The sequence below is a fragment of the Vulpes vulpes genome, chromosome 3, assembly GCF_048418805.1.
Source record: "Vulpes vulpes isolate BD-2025 chromosome 3, VulVul3, whole genome shotgun sequence".
Classification (NCBI taxonomy): Eukaryota; Metazoa; Chordata; class Mammalia; order Carnivora; family Canidae; genus Vulpes; species Vulpes vulpes.
This window is the reverse complement of record NC_132782.1, coordinates 112024024-112045397: the sequence shown is the minus strand read 5'-3', so window position 1 is coordinate 112045397 and position 21374 is coordinate 112024024. Positions and strand designations below refer to the sequence as shown.

General features: G+C 52.9%; 1 protein-coding gene across 2 annotated transcripts in view; it reads right to left on the bottom strand.

The window, feature by feature from the left end:
* SRL (sarcalumenin) overlaps positions 1–21374 on the bottom strand; it is a 38489-nt gene that overhangs the window by 9048 nt on the left and 8067 nt on the right. Inside the window, exons 2-4 of one of the 2 annotated variants that reach the window (XM_026003010.2) lie at positions 3624–4643; positions 1923–2024; positions 991–1086 (exon numbers count right to left, since the gene is read on the bottom strand). In XM_026003010.2, coding sequence (XP_025858795.1) covers positions 991–1086; positions 1923–2024; positions 3624–4643 — 1218 coding nt within the window. The remainder of the gene's footprint in view (positions 1–990; positions 1087–1922; positions 2025–3623; positions 4644–21374) is intronic. The other variant, XM_026003011.2, reaches the window with a different exon arrangement.

Genomic DNA, 21374 nt, shown 5'->3' with positions numbered 1-21374 from the left:
CACTTTTAATGATTTGTCCTGCAAATATATTTGCACGGAAGACATAACAGTTTTGTGCTGGTAACATTTTTGGAAAAGGAACATGGCGAATGCTCTGCTGTCCTAAGTAGAACAGTGATTACACAGTGTGATGCTCTCAGACGCTCAGAAAGAGCAAAGCAGGGCCGTGCACACACAACCGCGTGTTGTGATACCATTGGGTAAAACAGAGAAGGACATGCTTGCATATGTTCATGTGCACAGAGCAAATGTCTGGAAACTGTAACAGAGGGAGTCTCTGGAAGAGGAAGCAGAGAAGCTGAAAATCAAGAGAGGGATTTTTATTTTTCAATGCATAGTGTTTTCTACTATTTGATTTTTTTGGTTTGGCAACAAGTGTCCTTTGTTCTTATTATTCTGAAAACAAACTTTTTTTTTTTAAAGATTTTATTTATTTATTCATAGAGACAGAGAGGCAGAGACACAGGCAAAGGGAGAAGCAGGCATCATACAGAGAGCCCGACGTGGGACTCAATCCAGGGTCTCCAGGATCACGCCCTGGGCTGCAGGCGGTGCTAAACCGCTGCGTGCCACCGGGGCTGCCCTGAAAACAAATTTTTAAAAGTATCCAGACCCAAGGAAAGCCGACCAAAGGAGTGATAAGGAGAAGAGAAGGACTCCAGGCAAATTAGGGGACTTAACACATGATCCCTTCGCAGGCAGTCCGGGGGCCCTCAGGGGACCCTTCAGCACAGGCGAGAAGTGGGAGGTTGGAAATTGGCATTGCCGTCCTTGTAAACCACAACTGCATTACTGAAACATGAACACTTGCAAACAAAGTTATCTCTACAAAACCCTGTGCAGATTAGGGCACCCTTGCAAAGGAAGGGTGATGGCAGGACTGAGGCCTTCCTGCGGGGAGGGTGGATTCAGGAGAGCTCAGCTCCACATGTGCTCACACCTACCACTCACAGAGCCCCAGAGAGCACAGGCATCAGACACGAGATGTACCTGTGATCTCATGCTGCCGAAGCTCGTTGTATTTGTAAGACTGCTCCAGGGGCTTGATGGAGGAATGGTAGATCTTTCGAAGCCGCTGCAGCACCACTGAGGGTAGAAAAGGATGAAAGGAGAGGGTGAAGGGAGAGAGTCTGGCCCACTCCCCAGGGCAGCTCCCCACCCAGGCAGTGACTGATTGCCCTGTATTAGCATTCCTGGAAGGAGTTGGGCCACATCCCAAACCTCAGAAATTTTTAACCAAAAGGCATTCCCTCCCACCCTCAAAACCTCCTGAACTATTTTTTTTTTAAACCTAATCCTCAAAAAAAAAAAAACCTAATCCTCTTCTCCTTCCACCGAGAAGCAACTCACACGGTAAGGCTGGGAGCCTGCAGGGTATGAGGCCCAGAAGGAGGAACTAGAGGCCCTGGCCAGGCTGTCTACACCCTACCCTCCCACTGCTCCCCTCTAGCTGTGTGCCCTTTGCAAACCGCGGCTGCTCCGAGCTCCAGCTAGCTCATCAATGAAGAGGAGGCAGTAAGCCCCACTGCCTTGGGTTATTATGAGGATGAAGTGCCAGAAATAAAAGGGCTTTATAAACTGAAAAACCAAAGCAGATGGGATGAACTCTTATTAGGAAGCCTCCCCGGCCACTGCATGAAGGCTGGCACCGGGCCCCAGGCAGCACTGGGATTTGTCCTCTACCCTGGCAGAGTTTCCTCTGCTTGGATCACCTTCCCCTCACCCCATTAAGCCAAAGTCCCCATGCGGGCCTTGAACGCGGATCTTGGGGGGGGGGGGGGCTCTTCCACAGAGCCCCCTCCCCATCTCCAGGGCTTTTGGCCTGGGGACCCACCGGCCTCAGAGCCCAACCCCGGAGGTTACGCCTGGCCCCTGGTTACACAGCTCTCCCAGCTCCAGTCCCAGAGCCTCCCTCTGGTTACCAGAGTAGTCATCCACTGGCTTGTCCTCATTCAGCATCAGAGTCTTCTCTATGTGGGAGCGGTCCCTCATTGGGGCTTCTTCACTCACATCGTCTGCCTCTTCTGAGGAGAGAAGCAGAAAACAGGGTTAGGGCAAAGCTAAGAGCTGGGCTCTAAGCCCGTGAAGACAGGGAAGGGCATAAGGAAGAGCTGCAGGAAGGCTTGCCAAGTTCAGCTGAACAGAGTTCTGTCTCTAGGACGGACTCTGAAAACCCACCCCAAATTCTGCAAACTCCATGATCCATTTTACCTCTTCAACAAATACTGACTGAACATGTACTAGGGGTGAAGCACTGAGCTCCACGCTGGGAAAGCAGTGGTGCCCAAAACAGACACAGCTCCTGCCCTTAGGCAGTTTTCCTATAGTCTCTCGGGGAGCGCGGAAGCAGGGGGTGGGGGGAGTCATCTTGAAAGTAATGTAATAATTACAGTTAGTGTCGTGGCTAAGGCAGGAAAGATTCCAGAAGCTATGAGGACCTAAGATTTGCACCTACGAGGTCTCAGCAGGGGTTCAGAAAACCTCCCTGAGAGCTGAGACCCCCGGGAGGAGTTAAGTAGGCAAAAATGGAGCAGGAGCCAGTAGTGGTTTAGAGGCGTCTGCATTACTTCCCAGGAGCCTGTCTTGGGTGGGGAGTGGGGGGCAGCCAGTGCTTCTGACCAAGTGGGAGATGCCCCTATGAACCCTTGCAGGCTCCCAGGGAGGGGTGCCCATGTTGCAGGTGCCCTGAATCACAGCCATTTGTACCGGGTGGGATGGACTTGGGATGAGGGGCAGGGGAGACCAGTTCCACAAGGTAAGGGAGCAGAAAATAATCACTGTGCCTCACGTAGCACCTCAGGAGTATGATTCTCCACCAAGATCAGCCCCGGCACCCCAACTGCAGATGCAGTACAGAGCAGACCCGGGAAAAAGGGAGCCCCCCATGGCTGCAGGCCCTCCCCCTTGTGGAGTGTACAGGATCCAACAAGCAGTGTGGAAACTAAATCCTGCCAGGAAATCTGGCGGGGAGCCATGCTGGAATGTGAAGACTGAGCCCAGTCCCTCCATCTCAAGGCTGCCTTGGTCCAGGCCAGCCTATTCAGATGTGGCTTGCCTCCCACCCCCAGCCATCCCTAGGATCCCCTCCCCTGCGCCCCATTAACGTCATAGCCAGCCTGAGGTTTCCTATTGCCATCCTGACCCCGGTGCCTGTCCACCCCACCTGACCTGGCCTAGTCTTCAAGGGGAGACCCCCGGGAGGCTCCGGAACACACCCTCCCTGCACCTCTCTCCACCAGCCTGCCACTGTGGGGCCTCAAAACCTGCCACTACATCCCGTGTCCTTCAGGTTACGGCACTGGTCCCAGTTAAAGTCGATTGAGGGATCCTAAGAGGGAGGCTCTGGAGGGCCTAGCTGGGAAGTGACGGGTTCATTCTGGGCCCTCCATGGTGCGGCCTCCCACTCGTCCCTCCAAAAAGGACGGTTTGCTGACCGGTGAGCAGCCCGAAGGCACCCCATGAGCCAGGCATCCTGGCAGGGCCCCCACCCAGCAAACCCAGAGCTGGCTGGGGCTTCTCCAGTGCCCCCACCCCAACCCTGTCCCTGCCTATCCCACCACACGCATCTTCCAGGATGAGGGCAGCTGCCCGAGGGGCCAGGAGCAATCCTGGCAAACCCCTACCCTGAGGCCCCTCCTTGGGCTCCTCTGCCTCGGGCCCTGTATTCAATTCCTTGGAGCTCAGCTGGGCCCCCTCTTCTCCAGGGCTCACAGTTCCTGCTGCTTCCTGGGGTTCCCCGGCTTCCTCTGAGGTACCCCCTGCTTCTTCTGAGCTAGCCCCGTCGCCACTGTCCTCCTCAGATTCTTCTTCTGATGGAGCTCCTCCTCCTTCCTCATCTCCACTCTCTTCCTCAGAGGAGGCCTCGTCCAGGCCCTCCTCGGTTAGCCCTGGTGCCAGGCCCTTGGGGGGGTGATCTTCCTGGGTGCCCCCCCCCTTGGAGCTCTGCTCGGTGCTGGCCTCCGAGGCTGGGCTGGGGCTGGGCTCCCCCTGGCCCTCGGCCCCCTCCTGGGTCTCTGTGTCCACATCTGAGATTCCATCGGGCACTTCCAGCTGCTGATCAGGCCCCGGGCTGTGCTCCAGTTGTGTCTCAGGGACGTGGACCTCCTTTACCTCCGGGCCAGGAAAGGCCCCCAAGCCCTCAGGCTGTGCAGTCCCTACTGCTGCCCCCTGCTCGGGGTGCTCCCCTAGGACCTCCTCAGCCTCCCCAGGGACCACACCCCTCCCGGCCTGTCCTTCGGCCTCCCCAGCAGCCCCCTCCTGACCTGGGCCCTCTCCCAAACCCAACTCTCCCCCAGGCTGGCCCTCCCCGTCTGGAGGAAGGGTGCTGGCTCCCGGTGGGCCCGCTTCTTCCTCCCCAGGCCCCGCAGGGCCCCCGGGGGCAGCTGACTCTGAGGCTGAGGCATTGGAGAGGCTGGCTTCAGGAGCAGAGCCGGGGCCGGCGGCGGGGGCCCCGGCAGCGGGCTGCTCCGAGCTCTCAGCCTCCCTGCCATCCGGGGAATGAAGGAGCAGGGTCTTCTCTTGAGGGGCCGCCTCCACATAAAGCGCCCTTTCCTTCTCCTCTAGACTTGCTTCTCCAGCAGAGAAGTGATTCTCCAACAAATTGCCAACATCTTCTGTGCCACCCGAAGCGGAAACTTGCAGTTCTAAATGATTAGAACACCATTGGTCAGTTTCACAGGGTTGGCACTCACTCTGCTTCCCTCAAGCGTCTAACATCTAACGCAAGCTAGCTCCAATCCTCCAGGCCAGGCGTGGGCCGAGGCATGTGCCCTGAGGCAAGCACAGTGGCGTTAGGCGTTACTCCGCCTCCTGCCCAGTCCCTGGAAGCTGTGGTGGCTCGGGGTGATCGCCCGCGGTGCATCCTCCCTGAGAGCCCCACCCTGGGCCGGGCCCTCGGGCCTCCCCCGGGTCCTGATCGCTACAGGGCTGGAAATCAGGGATCCCTTCCAGCCCTCCCTCAACCTAGTGGCGGGCACACGTGCAGCGGGGCTCACTAGGAGATCTATCCAAGATAGGACAGATGCTTGGACATTCCACCCCCTTGTCAGTTCCTAGAGTCATTAGCCACATGCTTTTTATACTGCTATCAGCAAAGGAGGGAAAACAGGTGTGTGGGGGCCAGATCATCTCAGGTTACACGGCAAGTACTTAGGGGATTACTTGTGGCTCTCGGCCTTAAGTCATATATCCAACTCTGTCCCCTTAAGGGCAGGCATTTGCTGGCCTTTCTACCTTAGATTAGAGGGGACGTGCAGGGCGAGGAGGAGGGAATATCCAAAACGGGCAGGGCCAGGGCTTCCCGGTGGCCTTAGCCAACCCCTTCCTGAGGGGATCCCTTTCTAAGGGCCCATGGCTTCACCCATGGCACAGAAAGAGGAGAGCAGGAGAGCATGAGGTGGGGGGCCTAATCTGTGCCAGAGACCTCTGTCAGGAGAGAAGCGTGATTTATGTGCAAAATGGGGTCAGGAGAGAAGGTTGGGTCTATCCTTTCTGTCTCCTCCCACTGAGGCTGGGACCTGTTTAAGGGGGAGGTTCAGGACACCTGGGTGGCTCAGTGGTTGAACGTCTGCCTTTGACCCAAGGCATGATCCTGGAGTCCAGGGATGGAGTCCCATACCTGGCTCCCTGCATGGAGCCTGCTTCTCCCTCTGCCTGTGTCTCTGACTCTCTCTCCGTGTCTCTCGTGAATAAATAAATAAAATTAAAAAAAAAAAAAAAAGGAGGGGGAGTTTCCAGGAGGAGGACCTCTGCAGACATGGGGGGCAGGGGGTGATGAGGGATGACTGGCCTTCTACCTTGGGGTAGCTGAGACAGCCCCGAGGACTCCCTTGACTCACAAAGATGCTTTATGAGGAAGCAGCATCCCATCTCTGCTGGGACAGCCTGGTACTCCCACCTCTGCCTCCCACCAAGAAAAGCCACTTCTTGGGGTGCCCCTCTTGCGTCAGGGTACCCACTTGCCTTGTTCCCTGAAATCTGGGGCAGCCTCCAGGGGCCAAGAACAAATATTTTCTCATTAACCCCCACAGCAGCAATCTGCTATCAAATTCAGAAAGAGGAAATTTGGGTGTCTCTTAATTATAAAGGAGTTGCTTACACTGATTGGACACTTTCACATTCATGACCTTGGCTGACCTCCTTGATTACCATCAGACACATTTTCAGAAGGTCTAGAGAAAGTCTTTGACTTGCCTAAGACGGCAGGTGGCTAATGGGTGACTGGAACCCACAACTGCCTACTCCTCGTCCAGGCCTCCTGTGCCAACATGTGTTTAGGGGTGCACAGGGGAACCCCAGCCCTCACCCTTCCCTTCACACACCTTCTCTCCACGTTTGGACTGCAGGAGCCAAGGCTTTAATAATCTTCCCCATGTTCCCCAGGCTTGGGACTTTGCCTGGCCCACAGAAAGTGCTAGGGAGAGGTCTGTGGTGACATCTGGGTACAATAAGAATTTCTGGTTCCTCTGTGGCAGAGGCGGAGGTTATCCATTAAAATTTTCTTCCCCCCCCCCAAAAAAAATAAATAAAAAAAAAATAAAATTTTCTTTCCCTACCTCCTAATTCTTCTGCCTGTATCTCCATCCCCCCACCCCCTGACTCCCTGGAGAAAAATCTATGGCAGGAACTTGGTTTAACCCAGAGACTGACAATCCTGAGCAGCAAGATACATGTAATATATGTCATATGAGATATATTCGTACAATTTATTCAGTGTGCAGGCAATGCTTAAGCATTTTATATAAATAAAACAGTAATTGATCTTAATTTACTTAATCTCACTTGCTTCTGGAAGACAAGCCTTCCTCTTATCCCTGTTTTATAGCCAAGAGGACTGAAATCTGAGACACTGAATGCCTTGCCCAACACACAGCTGGCAACTGGCTGAACCCATTTAACTACAGAGTAGCAAAGGAGATTGCCTGGCCCTAAGTGGGGTATTACACCCATGCTACTCAGAGCCCATGTCCCTCTCATGGACTCAGAGCGTGGTCTGGGCACCTGCAGAACCAGCACCCCGGGGGTGCCTGGTACAGATGCAGACTCACAGGGCACAGCCCACACCCACTGAATCAGAATCTGCATTTTCACAAGATGCCCCAATGCTTTGTTTCCACATTAGTTTGAGAAGCACTGGTGTACACCCCCTGATAAAAATGCCTCTGACCCAGTGGTTCTGGGCACCAGCTACACACTGGAATCAGCCAGTTCTTGGTGCCACTCCTCCCCTCTCCTCAGAGGTTTTGATTGAACTAGGATGTATCCCTAGCATCAGGACTGGAACAACAACAACAACAACAACAACAACAACAACAACAACAAAACGATAATTCTAACATGCAGCCAAAGCTGCAAACCACTGATAAACCAAATAATCCTGAGCCCTGAGGCCATGAGCCCAAGGGCTGAGCCCAATCCTGAGCCCAAGGCTTCTGCTCCTGGCTCCTCCCTACTCGTGTGCCCACTGGAGGTTCCTTGGATGAGTCATCCAAGGCTTGGCACGTACTCTTGGAATAGCAATGGTCCAGGCTTCTCTGATGAATCTAGCCTTTTCCATAGGCCCCTACTGCCCTCTACTATTGATGATGTTGATTGTAGGAATGGTGGTGATGGTGGTGATGGTAATGATGATGGTGAGGATGGTGGGGATGATGACAGTGGTAATGGTGGGGATGATGGTGGGATGGTAGGTGGAACATACTCTGGGTCTGACCACCTGTGGTGTTTCCAATATTCTCCAAACACCTTCTGTTCCTGGCAAGGGTGAAAGGGCTACATAATCCCAAGGGAGATGAGCACCCCAGACTTTGGGGGCTTATCATGAACTTCCCATTGTTGTGTATTTCCACTCCTGGGCCGCGGAGAGGAATTCAAGTATGTGCTTGTGTGTATACACATTTACATCTATAGCCTTCCTGGATTTTTAGGATTTAGTGTCAAGCTGGCACTGACCTGCTAAACAATTTGGAGCAAAAAAAAAAGACCAAGGGTGATGCCTTCATGCCCTGTAACCTTCCTTCCCAGGCTATAAATAACTCTGATGGAAAAATCTCTCAATGAAACAAGCTGTGGCATTGGGTCCCCAGAGCCCAATCCCCAGGAAGCAGCTGTGCCACTGGGCCTCATATCTCCTCTGGGAGGCAGTCAGAAGCTTCAAGAGCCTCTGATTAAATTCAGTTCAATTCCATGAAATCAAATCCAATTCCCTCTCTCCTTGATCTCCCCAGCATCTAGCAAAAGCCCCCTAACGGCCCCTGGAGGAGGTGAGAGAAGGTATAGGGCACCCAGGACACCTGAATGGGTTGAGAGCCCGGTAAGATGAGTGTTGGTCTACCCCAGGACACACCGTACTGTACTGTATGTGCTGCTGCCAAGGCAGCCATCCTGGCCCTGGACGGGCCTGGGTGCTTACATCAGAGTACATGAATAGCAAGCCCCCAGCTCAACCCGAGATTATGGGAAGGCCTGCGTGCTGGGCAGAGAATGGCATAAACCAGTTTTGCTTTCTCTCCTGACACCCCCTCTGCTGTCTTTGGAGTCAGCCTTTTGGTAGCTTGCCCCATCTGCAGACCCAACGGGGGGTCCAGGCTCAGTTCCTTTCTCTACTGCCAACCAAACACCTGATTTTCCCCAGCTCCTAACCTGTTCCAAAGCACTTTCACATGGACTCAGAACTGTGGAGTCACCAGGGGCCTTGCCGAGTCCAACTGCAGAACGGGAAGCTCTGGCCAGGGAGCCTTAGAGACTTTCCCAAGGTCAGGGTAGGGTTGGGACAGAGCCCAGGTTCATGACTTTCAGTCCAGAGTTTGTTCTACTCCCACGTGGTTTGCGAACCAAGTCCTGTGAAGGCCAGGGCTCCAACATGTGCCTAAGGGGTGTGGGAAGATGAAGAAGCTGGGGTTCAGCCACCCCTTTACGTCCTGCCAGCAGCTTTCCTTGGGTCTGTTTGTCCCTCTCAGGGACAGGATGGGGGCCTAAGGATAGGGGTATGTGACAGCCACTGCTCCTGCCTCTCTTGCCTTGTCCCTAAAAATTCCAGTAGCTTCCTCTTGATCATTTCCCCAGAAGCCTAAGGAGCCCCCACTACAGCATCTGCTGAGCTACAGCCAAGCACTGAGCTGAGTGATGTCTTGCCTTCACGCAGAACTTCACACGTCCCAGAGCAGTTTTATGTTCTTCTCTCATCCTGGCAGCCCTCTGAGGCATGGGAAGCAAGGACTATTAACCTCTGAGGAAGCGGACACAGGAAAGTCAAGTTGTTTGCCCAGCAAGCATTCCAGGGATAGGCTAGAACTCGGGCCAAGAAACAAAGCAGAGCTCTCAGGCCACGTGCAGGTGGTATCCGAGAGCTGCAGGGCTTTCTAAGCACAGACGCCCAGTCTCCAAGGCTGGGTCAGCGTGAAGCTGCGTGTTTCAGAAGGCGGTTCTCACGAGCACCAATGTTTGGGAAGCACTGCTCCGAGACAGCCTCTGTGCCAGGCATCAGGGAGTCTGTGTTGAAGCTGGAGATCAGGACAAGAGAGGTCAGAACCTGAGACCTTGCTTGGCTGACCTGGTTTGAGCCCACCTCTAGGCGCTGAATACATCCAGTGTCTCCACGGAATAGAAGTTAACTTCTAAACTCAATCCCACCTGTCCAAGACTCCTTAGCACACATCTCTAAGGATCTGCCAAGGTTATCCTCCACGGGTCTTCTCATCCGATTGAAGCTCCTGAGTCCAAGTTACACAGGTAAAATACCTTTGACTGTCACTCACACACAGTTATGCAGATGACTCATCAGTAATAAAGCCCCAGGAGGACAGTCACTTTCCAGTTCTAGGCCAGGACACATCTGTACCCAGGAGTCAGGAATGCCAGTCTTGCATCCAGAGGGGACTTCACCAGGTCTTTCACCAGTCTTTCACCAGGCTGTCCTTTACCCAAACACTCAGACAGCACATTGACCATGCCTCAAGTGCAGCTGAAAGCCCTCCAGAAACAGGGTTTACAGAGTCAGAGCGGCAGACTGATCCTTTCCGTGTCCTAGATCTTGTCTCTGAACACTCCTGGACTGGGCCAACGGTCAGCAGCCTCTTTTGGTGTCACATTTTTTTCTTGACTTTATTTACAGAGCCAATGTTCACCACTCAGGGTCCCTTGTTCTTTCACTTCTTGGATGAGCCTCCAGACAGTTTTGTAGATGCCAATGCTGAGGACCCTAGAAGGGAAGTATCCACATCCTCCCAGAAGCCCAAGACCCTCTCTGGCCATTCTGTTGGCCTTTATCTCTTTTCCCACCCAGACGAGGGAACCAGGGTACAGTGAGCAAGGCACCCATCCTTGGAAGATTCTTTGGCCTCCTGGCCAAGTTCCTAAAGTCAAGGTTAATCCCACCAGGACAGCTAGTCCCCAGCTGGACTCTAGCCCCAAAATGACTCACCCAGGGGATAGGATGCAATGACAAGGGCACAATTCAGGGAGAACATGAGGATTAGGGGTCAAAAGGGACCCTCTCACAGGGACCAAGTGGTTTGATTCACTGATCAGGACCCTGAAACGCTGAGGATGCCCTGCCCTGAACCAGCAGGGCTGGTTCTAGAAGCCAGCTCTCCACCAACTGAGTCTCATGGGCTTTCCTGGCACCAAGCTACCAACCCCAGAAAGGAGAGGGGGTTAGCGGGCCTCAGGACAGCAGCTTCTCAGTCTACCCTCTTCCTCCTCCCTTCAAAAAGGATTAAGACTTCAAGACCATTGTTTTTAACCCATGAAGTCCAGAGAATTGGCAGAACTCCACCCTCCTTTTCCTGTGAATTCTTGCTTTGAGGGCAAGAGAGAAATCACCCACAATCCCACAACCATCATGTATACACAATCTTGTTGCTGGTGCCCAGAGGATTCACGAATGTGGTTGTGCACTCACTTTCAAAAGGCAAATGCCTCTGGAAGAAGTAAAACCTGAAGTCCTGACCCCTCAGTGAGACTCAATTATTAAAGGTATAGGCCATGGAAAACCAGTTTTCCCAGAGATCAGCCCTGCCTGAGGTGAACAGAAGTCATTATAGGAGTCATGGGACAATACTCCCTCCATTCAGAGGGACTGAGACGGGGGCAACGGGGCAAGGGGGGTGAGGGGAGGCAAAAGAGAGAGGAACACGCTAGATCCTGAGACAGGTAGTTCGAGTCCTTACCTTCCATCTCCCCACCCCAAGACATGGAATCTCCCTGGAATCTGGAGGATGACTCCTGGGAGGGCTGACGGTTGACTCTTGGTCACCAGGCAAGAAAGACCCACTGGGAGCCAAAGGAGTGTGGTTCCCTGAGCCCTCAGGCAGATGGCTGCCTTGACTTCAGGTCAGAGCCACCTGGGCTCAGATGTGGGGGGAATAATGACTCACCAGACCCACCTCATCCCCAAGGCAGGGAAGCAGGGCAAAGGGAAGCATTCTCAAACATGGGAAACAGATCTGACACCTTCCCCAGCTTGGGCCAAGACCACATCTCAGGGTTTCCTTCTGCCCCAAGACCTAGACCCAGACTGCACTCTGGATGGGGCCAGGAGAACTCCTCAGTCTTATGAACCAGCAATGTAACCTTGCTCCTCACTCTTCCTGCACCAAATCCATTCACCTATAAAATGCAGATAATAATACCTCCTGTGCTATCCCCTTCAAAGTATTTTAAGCATCAGTTGATATTTAAAAGCATTCTGCAATGTCAGGTATAATAATTTCCTAGAAGAGCAAAGATGCCAGGCCAAATCCCAAATTCACTGAGTGAGCCAAAAGAGAACGAGCTTTGGACAGGAGCCCTGATGGCTCACCTCCACTCCTCTCCTTCCAATCCTCTGTTTCTGGGGGGTCGGTCAGTGGGCCAGAATGGTCTTTCTGCGTGGGGACTCCTTCTCCCCTTCTCCCAGCCAGAAGCAGCTCAAACAAGGAGTTGTGCATGCTGGGGGTAGCCTGACTTTTCAGAGGTTCCAGCTGGCCTGGGACAGGAATGGGCCTCAGCTGTCAACACCCCTGGGGCCGAGATCTTGTCCTGCTGAGCTCCACGTTGACTCTTGTGGTAACTGACCATTTCCACTCAGCCCTGACTCACCCAGAAACTTCTGAGGTGATACACAGCTTCCTCTCCCCCTCCAACCTCCCAGACTCCTTCCATCCACCACTGAAGGGAGGTGACCCTGCAGGTCGCGCCCAGCACAAATGCGCACTCAGGAGGATGCCTAAGCAAACCCACTTGCAGGCTACATGTATCTGAGAAGGGGTAAGAGGCTCTGCTTGGAGGAAGAGTGACTAAGGGCTCTTCTCGGCTCTCAGAAGTGGCAACACAGCTGGAGAGGCCACCCCAGTGCCAGCGTGTCCTCATTGTCCTTGGAATAAGTGAGCACAGGAAGCAAAGCAATGAGCCCTTCAAAAAGGACTCAGGCCTTGAGAAAGTAGTTTTGACTGTGCCACCACCATGAAGCGAAGAGTGGCCCTAGCTCCTGCTCGAGGGGCACTTTGCTTATCCTGCTAGGCTGAAATCAGAGCTAATGTTTTGGCAGCTTTGAAGGGCTTCACACATGGGTCTGTGCGACCAGAAGTGGCTCCTCTGCCCCCGTTAGCAGTGCCAGGCCCGCCCCACACCTGCTTGTTAGTGAGGTGTCCTTAGCCGATCTCCCCTCCAGCCGCCAGCGAGACCAGAGAAGCTGCTTGCCCCCACGTCGACTCAGAGGAGGTTGCGGAGGAAAGATGAACCAAGGGCAGAGGCTAGGGCAGCAACAGCATGGATATTGTGACCCACGTGTGGCCCTGTAAGCTCTAGCCCAAAGACCCTTCCAGCAAAACTGCTACCCAGATCTTAAGATGCAGATCTTTCGACCTTCTCTCCCAAAGGGCTTCACCAGGTTTGCAACAGATAGGCTCCACTCCTGGGTCCTTACACTCACAGCCCCAGACTTCACCTTGTTTTGGTTATTTTTGCATGAGAGATACGTAGCACTGGAAGGAAACTTAGAAGTTAACCGGCCCAACTCACTCATTCCACAGCAGAGGCGACCAAGGCCCAGTGGGGGCAAAGAGTCTGCCAGAAGCTGCCTCCCGAGCTGGGGGCAAAGCTGGACCCAAATACAAGGCCCTGGACCCCTCGCCCTGGTCCTGGATCCAGCACTACTGGGACCGCCCACCCATTCTCCTGGTTATTCCTATATAAAGGGTAGGAGTGCCAGCTGAGGGCTCTGTCTGACGTCAGGCTGGGTCCCCAAGCACAGCTGTCGATGGAGATTTTGGAAGGACTGGGGTAAGGTTCAGCTCCAGGAGGCCATCTGCACTCAGTCCAGCCCTACATTCCCCCTACTCCGGGTGCTCTGGTGGTCTGGAGGAGAATGAGGGAGGGCTCCCTGTCCCCGGCACCAGGGGACAAAGGTTCCACGAAAGCTACATGAGATCAGCTCTCAGCTTCTGACTTCAGGACTGTAGAGGCCAAACGAGATCAACCAGGAGAGCCTTTCAGAGTCTGGGTCACAAGGGAAAAGGAAAAAGACCTCTGCTTGCTCCCTGCTCCGTAGAAGGTACAAACTCCCAAAACCTCTGAAGCGAATCCATCCATTATCCTGTTAGCATTTCAGAGCTTGGAACGCCACAGGCAAAGAATATCTGGGTAGCTAGCTCTATGGTAGAAAGTTCTAGAAATCCCATGTCTCCCGTGGGAGCAGGCTTCCCGGTTTGTATCCTCAAGTGGCCTAGCCCACTGAACCTCAGACACGTGGGCCACGCTTTCCCGGTGAGAGGTGGCTCTGTCCCTCCCTCAGAGCTCCCACTCTGGACATCCCTACCCCCCAGGGAGAAATCATTTTAGGCAATTAAATTTGGTGGAGTTACTGTCAAGGGCCTGAGCTCTCTCCTTGTCTCTTCAAACACTGAAACCAAACAAGGGTCTTGTCAACCAGAGCTTTCTTTTCCTTCAGCAGCCTGGTGACCATGCAGGTCAGGGCAAGCAGAATTCTAGTTCCCACGGGGCTCCCCTGGGGAGAGGAAGGTCAAAGCCAAGGGCAGGCCAGAGGGCGGGGCAAGAGCAAGTGAACATTCCGCACTCACTGTCCCCGGGATGACCCTTCCTGATCAACACCAAGGGCCCCACGCAGCCTCTACCAGGCCACATCTGAGGAGCTCCAGCCAGTGGCCTGCCTGCCTGCCAGCCAGGACCAGGGCCCCAAATCCCTGCACCAAAAGCCTGGGCTTGCTCCTGTATTTGTTTCCTGTGGCTGCTGTAACAAAGTACAACCCGGGCAGCTTAAAGTAGCAGAAATGTTTCAGGGGAGGGAGGGAAGGAGGGAGGGAGAGAGAGAGGGAGGGAGAGAGAGAGGGAGGGGGAGAGAAACGTACAGTCCCACAGTTCTGGAGACAAGAAGTCCAAAATCAGCATGTCAGCAGGGCCGTGCTCCCACCAAAGATGCTAGGGGAATCTCCTTCCTGCCTCTTCCACCTTCTGGTGGCTCCCGGCAGTCCCTGGCTTGTCCACGAATGTCTCCAATCTCTACTTCCATGGCACATGGTCTTCTCCCTGTGTCACTTCTCTGGGTCTTTTCTCCTTCACATCTAAGGGCACCAGTCAGATTAACTAACTACAGCTGCAAGGAACCTATTTCCAAATAAATGCACATTTGGAGGTACTAGAAGTTAGGACTTCAACCTACCTTTCTGGAAGACACAATCCAACCCATATGAGGACCCAAAGGCCACACTGCCACCTGCCTGGAATGTCCTCCCACTTCACCCCAGGTCCGGCCGCACCTGCTCCTTCCTGCCAGCTTACATCTTGCTGCCTCCATGTTCTCTGCTTCTCACCCCTCCAGGCCACCGGGGTCCCCTGGATGACCTCAACTGACCCAGTGTCCATGACCATCCACACTAAGCCAAGTGACACAACCCCTGCCCCATGTGGCTATGACCTACAGGGGGTGGGCAAGTGTCCCATCTTCCCTCCTAGATTGTCACTGACTCTGGGGCAAGAGGAAGACCCAAAGCCTCTTCATGTCCCTCCCAGGGCCTGAGAAAGCCCTGACCACCCAGATGCACACAATGAGCGCCTGCAGAATTCTCTGAGAAACCGCTTTCAGTCCCCAGATATTTCCAACCAGTCTCCTCAAGTGCCAGCCTCACTGTTGTCCACTTCCTGCTGCCTGGACCTGGCTAATTCCAGCTCACACTTCAGACCCCAGCTTTGAAGCCCATCCCCTGGGAGGCCTCCCTGGGCCCCTTAGTACTGAGATGCTTCTGCTCTGTGCTCCTACAGCACTCGTCACCCCATGTGGCAGCCTTTGTAACTTGTATCCCCATGGACGATAAGCCCTCTGAGGCCAGGGCCATCAGTGTGTCCCCCCTGGGATTGCACAGGGCCTGGCAGGTACCCCAGCACAGCAAACATCTGTTGGATGCCCTGAGAGCACCAGAGTAATGAGCCTCCTCCCCTGGGTCAGCCCTTCTCAAGATGTGGCCCTAGGCCAATTGCAAAAGGATCATGGAGGAGCTTAGTTAAAAGATCCGTTCCTGGGCCATTCCTCAAATCCACTGAATCACACTCCGAGTGAGGAGAGAAGGGGGCAGGGCTGACGCCTGTCAGCTCTGTGGACACAGTGGGTCTGAAGCCTAGCTGGCCCTGCTACCCTGCCAGGGGATATTCCCAGGAAAAAAGCGCAAAGAAGTAGATGGGGCTGGTGGTGGGATGGAAGCCTGGTGGTCAAGCAGAGCTGCCCAGTGCCAGCAGCAGCTCTCTCAGAGAGGAGAAGAAAGAGGGAAGCACAGAGTTAGAGGCCAAATATGTTCTCCTGTTCAGCGGTGGAAACTTGAATAAGTATTTCAACTTTTCTGTACCTATTTCATTAATAATAAAGTGGAAATGAAAAATACCAGCCTGCCCACGTCCAGATTTGTGGGGCCTTCCTTCCACAGCTATCAATGGAGCACCTACTATGTGTCGGATACTGGGAGGCTCCAATGACATGTGATAGAGTTCTTGAAAGCCAAGTAATACTAGAAAAGTGTAATGTATTTTTAGGCGTGCCTGGCTGGCTCAGTCAGTGGAGCATGTGACTCTTGGTCTCAAGCTCAGGAGTTTGAGCCCCATTTTGGGCGTAGAGATTACTTAAAAACAAAAACTTTTTAAAAAGGAAACATATAAAGTATGGCTGTATCAAGACAAAATTTCCCCAAACACATCACACAAGAATGTGTACCTCGGGAGTGCCTGGGTGGCTCAGTCAGTTAAGCGTCTGACTCTTCATTTAGCCTCAGGTCATGATCTCAGGGTCATGGGATTGAGCCCTATATCGGGCTCCATGCTCAACAAGAAGTTTGTTTGAGATTCTCTCTCCCTTTCTCTCTGCCCCTCTCACTCTTGCATCTCCTTTCTCTCTCTCTCTCGCAAATAAGCCTTTAACTAAAAAAAAAAAAAAAAAAAAGGCGGGGGCACCTGGGTGGCTCAGTTGGGTGTCTCCCTTTGGCTTAGGTCATGATCTCGGGGTCCTGGGATTGAGCCCCACATCAGGCTCCCTGCCCCGAGGGAGTATGCTTCTCCTTCTCTCTGCTCATGCTCCCTCTCTCCATATCTCTCAAATAAAATAAAATTTAAAAAAGATTATGTACATCTATGTTCACAGAAGCATTACTCACAAGAGCCAAAAGGTGGAAACAACCTAAATGTCCATCAACTGATGAACAGATAAACAAAACAGATCCACACAGTGGAATATTACCCAATGAATATTCATTCCTTATTATGCAATGAGGTCCAAACACCTGCTACGAGGTGGGTGAACCGTGAGGACATGATGCTCAGTGAGAGAAGCCAGACACAAGAGGCCACACACCATGTGATTCCATTTATACAAGAGTCCAGAACAGGAAAATGCAGGGAGATAGAAAGCAGATGAGTAGTGGCCACTGACCAAGGAGGCAGCTTATAGGGAATGAGGAGTGGCAAGGACACAGCTTCTTTTTGGGGTTGATAAAAAGATGTTCTAAAATTGACTTGCTAGGGAATCCCTGGGTGGCTCAGCGGTTTAGTGCCTGTCTTTGGCCCGGGGCACAATCCTGGAGTCCCAGGATTGAGGCCAAAGTCAGGCTCCCCGCATGGGGCCTGCTTCTCCCTCTACCTGTGTCTCTGCCTCTCTCTCTCTCTCTCTCTCTCTCTCTCTGAGTCTCTCATGAATAAATAAATATTAAAAGAAAATTGACTTGCTGATGGTTGCATGTATCTGTGAATACACCAAAAACTACAGAAGTGAACACTTTAATAGGCATATTATATATATTTGAAATGTATCTCAATAAAGCTATTTTTTAAGATTTTATTTATTTGAGAAAGAGCAGAATGAGAGAGAGAGAGAGAACAAGGGGGGGTGAGGGAGAGAAGGAGAGGGACAAGCAGACGCCCCGCTGAGCAGGGACCCTATACGGGGCTCCATCCCACAACCCTGAGACCAGGACCCAAGCCAAAGGCAGATGTTCAACCTACTGAGCCACTCAGGTGCCCCAAGTTATTTATTTATTTTTTAAATAAAGTCTTTTTGGTTCCTTTCTTTCTCCAAAATCTTAGCTAAATCTGTTGTCTACCTTCAAAATCTATCCTCATTCTAACAACTTCTCCCACCCCCACCTGTCATCTTTTACCTGAGTTGTGAAACAGCCCCTCCCTGAGCTCCGCACCCTCTGTTTTCCGCACGTTCTCCCCCTCTGCGCACACTCCGTGGCTCCCTCCTCCACACAGGCTTGCTCTTTCCTGAACAATGGCACCTGGCCTCCTGCCCACCGTGCACTCACTGTGCTTTCTGCTGGGAAGGTTTTCCCTACACAGCTGCCTGGCCCTGCACTCTCCTCTCCTAAGACTTGGCTCCTTGTCACCTTCTCCACAAGGCCTTCTCCTGCCACCCTGGTGACACTGTCTCTTGACTAGCCTTCCTCCTCCCCAAACTAATTTCTTCTCCACTGCACCTAAAATCGTCCAATAAACTAAATAACTTACCTATTTGGTTTCCTCGTCTGAGATTTTGGTTCCCAGCACCTTAGACAACCACTGGATGGGTGGATGGATGGTGAATGGGTGGATGGGTGGATGGATGATAGTGGCAAAATGTAAGGCCTTCCCTCAATGCAGAGGCAGAGAGTTCCAGAAGAGAAGAGTTCTGAGACTGGGATTCAAAACCAGAGAAGTACCCATGGGTCAAGTCATTTAACCTAACCAGGCCTATTTTTTTGTGATCAAATGATCATAGGAGTATTTGTCTTATCAGCTTACAATGTTGTTGTGGTAACATGAACTGGATTCCTGAATTTAAGACCCTCCCCTTAAACACACAGCATCTAATTGAAGGGGGAGGTGGGCAGGCAGGAAGAGAGAACTGGCCCCATAGCAGCAGTCTCAGGGGCTCCTTGAGGGGTAGGACATTTCGGGTCAGTGGCTGCAGGAGCTAAAGCAAGTGTGCATGGGGAACAGAGGCCATAGTCAGGAGGATGGGACAAGCCAGACAGGAGAGAGGAATGCCAGGCTAGGAGCCCAGACTGCATTGGCTGTTAAGCTTTTCTAGAAAGGCTAGTCGACCCTGGAGACCTGTCCCTATCTCTGCCCTCCTCCAGAGGACAAACCACAGAAAGGGAAACAGTGCCACAGCCACCAGCTTCCAGAGCTGTCTCTGGGCTAGGGACCCCTGAGTCGGCTATGAGGAGACCCCAATACTGGCCCTTTTAGCTGGGTGCTCCTGCCGCTGGCGAGGAGGGTGCAGAAAGGCAGACACACCGGACACAAGTCTCTCACTGACAAGGCAGAGGGAAACACCTGGAAGTTCTCTTTCCAAAGGGCTCCTGCAGAGGATGAGGTGGCTCCTCCACGTTCTTCTCGCTCTCCTGCTGTACCTGGGGCAAGAGACTCTGACGGGCTGGGCACAGGCACTCACACAGGAGAGTGGGCTTCACGCTGCCAGGCCTAAGTTGCTGGCTTCTTGGCCTGCAGCTCTCTCCATGTAACCAGCTGAGAACCACAGCTCCCTGCCCCCGGACAGACCTACTCCAACTCACTCCATACCTGAGCACACCAAACAGGGAGCTGGAGAAGTCCCCCCACCATCCTCCCCAGCACCACGGCTAGGCTAAGCAGCCTTCTGGAATGGTGTGTCACCCTGCCAGCTGTCCATCCATTCATTCCACACACTTGGGCTGGGTGTGTCAGCAGAGCTCCAAATTAGCTGCTGGGGCAATCGCGTGGGCTGTGGGGCCAGAGAGAGGACCACGGAAACAGGTGCCATCTGTGCCCAGCAGAGGACTAGCACCTAGCAGACAGACAGGAACTGTACATTCAGAGCGAGCAACTATTCAACTGTCAGCTCTAAGGCTAAGGAGACAGAGAGGTTGAAGAGTGCCCCCTGCCCCAATTCACATCCACCCAGAACCTTGGAACATGACGTTATTTGGAAATAGGGTCTGTGCAGATGTAACTAAGTTGAGGCCAACTGCATTAGGGTGGGCCCAAAGTCTGATGACTGGTGCCCTTACAAGAAGAGAACACACAGAGACATACAGATAAGAGGCCATGTGAGGACAAAGGCAGAGACTGAAGAGATGTGTCTACAAGCCAAGGAACCCCAAGGACTGCCGGAATCTGCCAGAAGCTGGAAGTGGCAGGAAGGATTCTCCTATGGAGACTTCAGAGGTAGCAGGGCCCTGCCAAGCCCTGATTTCTGACTTCCAGCCTCCAGAATCATGAGAGGTTAAATTTCTGTTGTTTGAAGTCACCCATTTTGTGGGAGTTTATGGCGGTGACCCCAGGAAAAGAATATGCAAACAGCCCTGAAGCCTGGCCCTATGAGGTCTTCACGACCCCTCTCCCATTAAGCTGATGGTGCTTCCACCAGCCGGGTGGCCCCGGGCCCTGGCCCACCTGCTCCCCTTCTTCGAACACTCAGGCTACTTATTTTTAGCCCCTGATTACATCTGCCTTATATGGTTCCCCACTCCTGTCATGAGCAGGACTCTCTCCCCTCCTGGTTTGTAAGCTCTTTGAGGACAGAGACGCCAAAGGATATTAACAACCCTGAGAAGGGGCAGAGATGTGGATGGATTCCGTGGATTGTTCATGTTTCATGATATTTGAGGTAACCAGTAGCAGATGTCAAGCTAAAGGAATAGGGAGAGCAGTGCCAGCCTATAATTACTGCCACAGTCTTTTCAACCTTAAAAAGTATCTGATATCGGGGATCCCTGGGTGGCACAGTGGTTTGGCGCCTGCCTTTGGCCCGGGGCGCGATCCTGGAGACCCGGGATCGAATCCCACCCCACGTCGGGCTCCCGGTGCATGGAGCCTGCTTCTCCCTCTGCCTCTTTCTCTCTCTCTCTCTGTGACTATCGTAAATTAAAAAAAAAAAAAAAAAAAAAAGTATCTGATATCAAAAAACATGTTAAGCATCTGAGAGCCATGTTTAAATTTTAGTCACATAACAACCCCATGCTGTAAATAGGGCAAGTACTATTATCCCATTTTATGGGCAAAAAAACAGGTGCAAAATGGGAAGGGGCTTGGTGGTGAATTTGTGACAAAGCTGGTGCTTTGCTCTGCCCTCCATCTCCTGTGAGCTGGCCATGCCCCACCCCAGGCTGGCTGCTCTGCTCCCTGTGTGGGTGGCCTCAGGTGACAGGGCTCCAGGTGAAGAGGCTGCTGGCCTAACTACCAAATCAGGAAAGAAACTGAGGCAGGAAAAGTCAGGAGAAAGGTGATTTAGCCTGTACCCAGGCTCATTCCTGAGACCAGGATGGGCTCCCCAGGCCATGGCAAGGGCCGCAACCCTTCTCCAATCTTTCCAGACCCTTCCTGGTGTCTTGACCTCCTGGGATAAGCTAGAGAAATAAGTGGCCTTCTACCATTTGACACTTGGAAAAAAGGGTAGGAGGAAATGGGGGGGAAAACCAAGAGACCAACAAAGTGGCCAGAAGCCCCTCTGGTGGATGCAGGTGCACAGGGCAGGCAGCTGTGGGACCAGGTGCACCCAGAGACACCGTTTTCAAGGCAATGGCTTTGTCAAGTTTTTGCCTATTGCCATCTATGGAAAATTGTGTGGGGGACAACTAGGTTGGCCGAGGTCCTAACCAAATGGCCACTTGGAACAGGACCAGGGCCTGCAGTTTTGGCGGTGAGCTGGTGTGGGGGGAGGGGCCCCTAAACCCCAGGGTTCTCCCCTGGCCTGGTTCTGGGCTGAGCTCCCAACACAACCCACTTCCTGTGGGCCCAGAACTCCAGGCCAGACTTTGCCTGCACCTGTTTGAGCTCAGAATGCAATCCCTGCTCTAGAAGGATCCAAAAATATCTGAGAGGGAGTAGAGGAGGGACTAGAATACGCTGAGGGCCCAAGAACAGCCACCTGGCTCAGC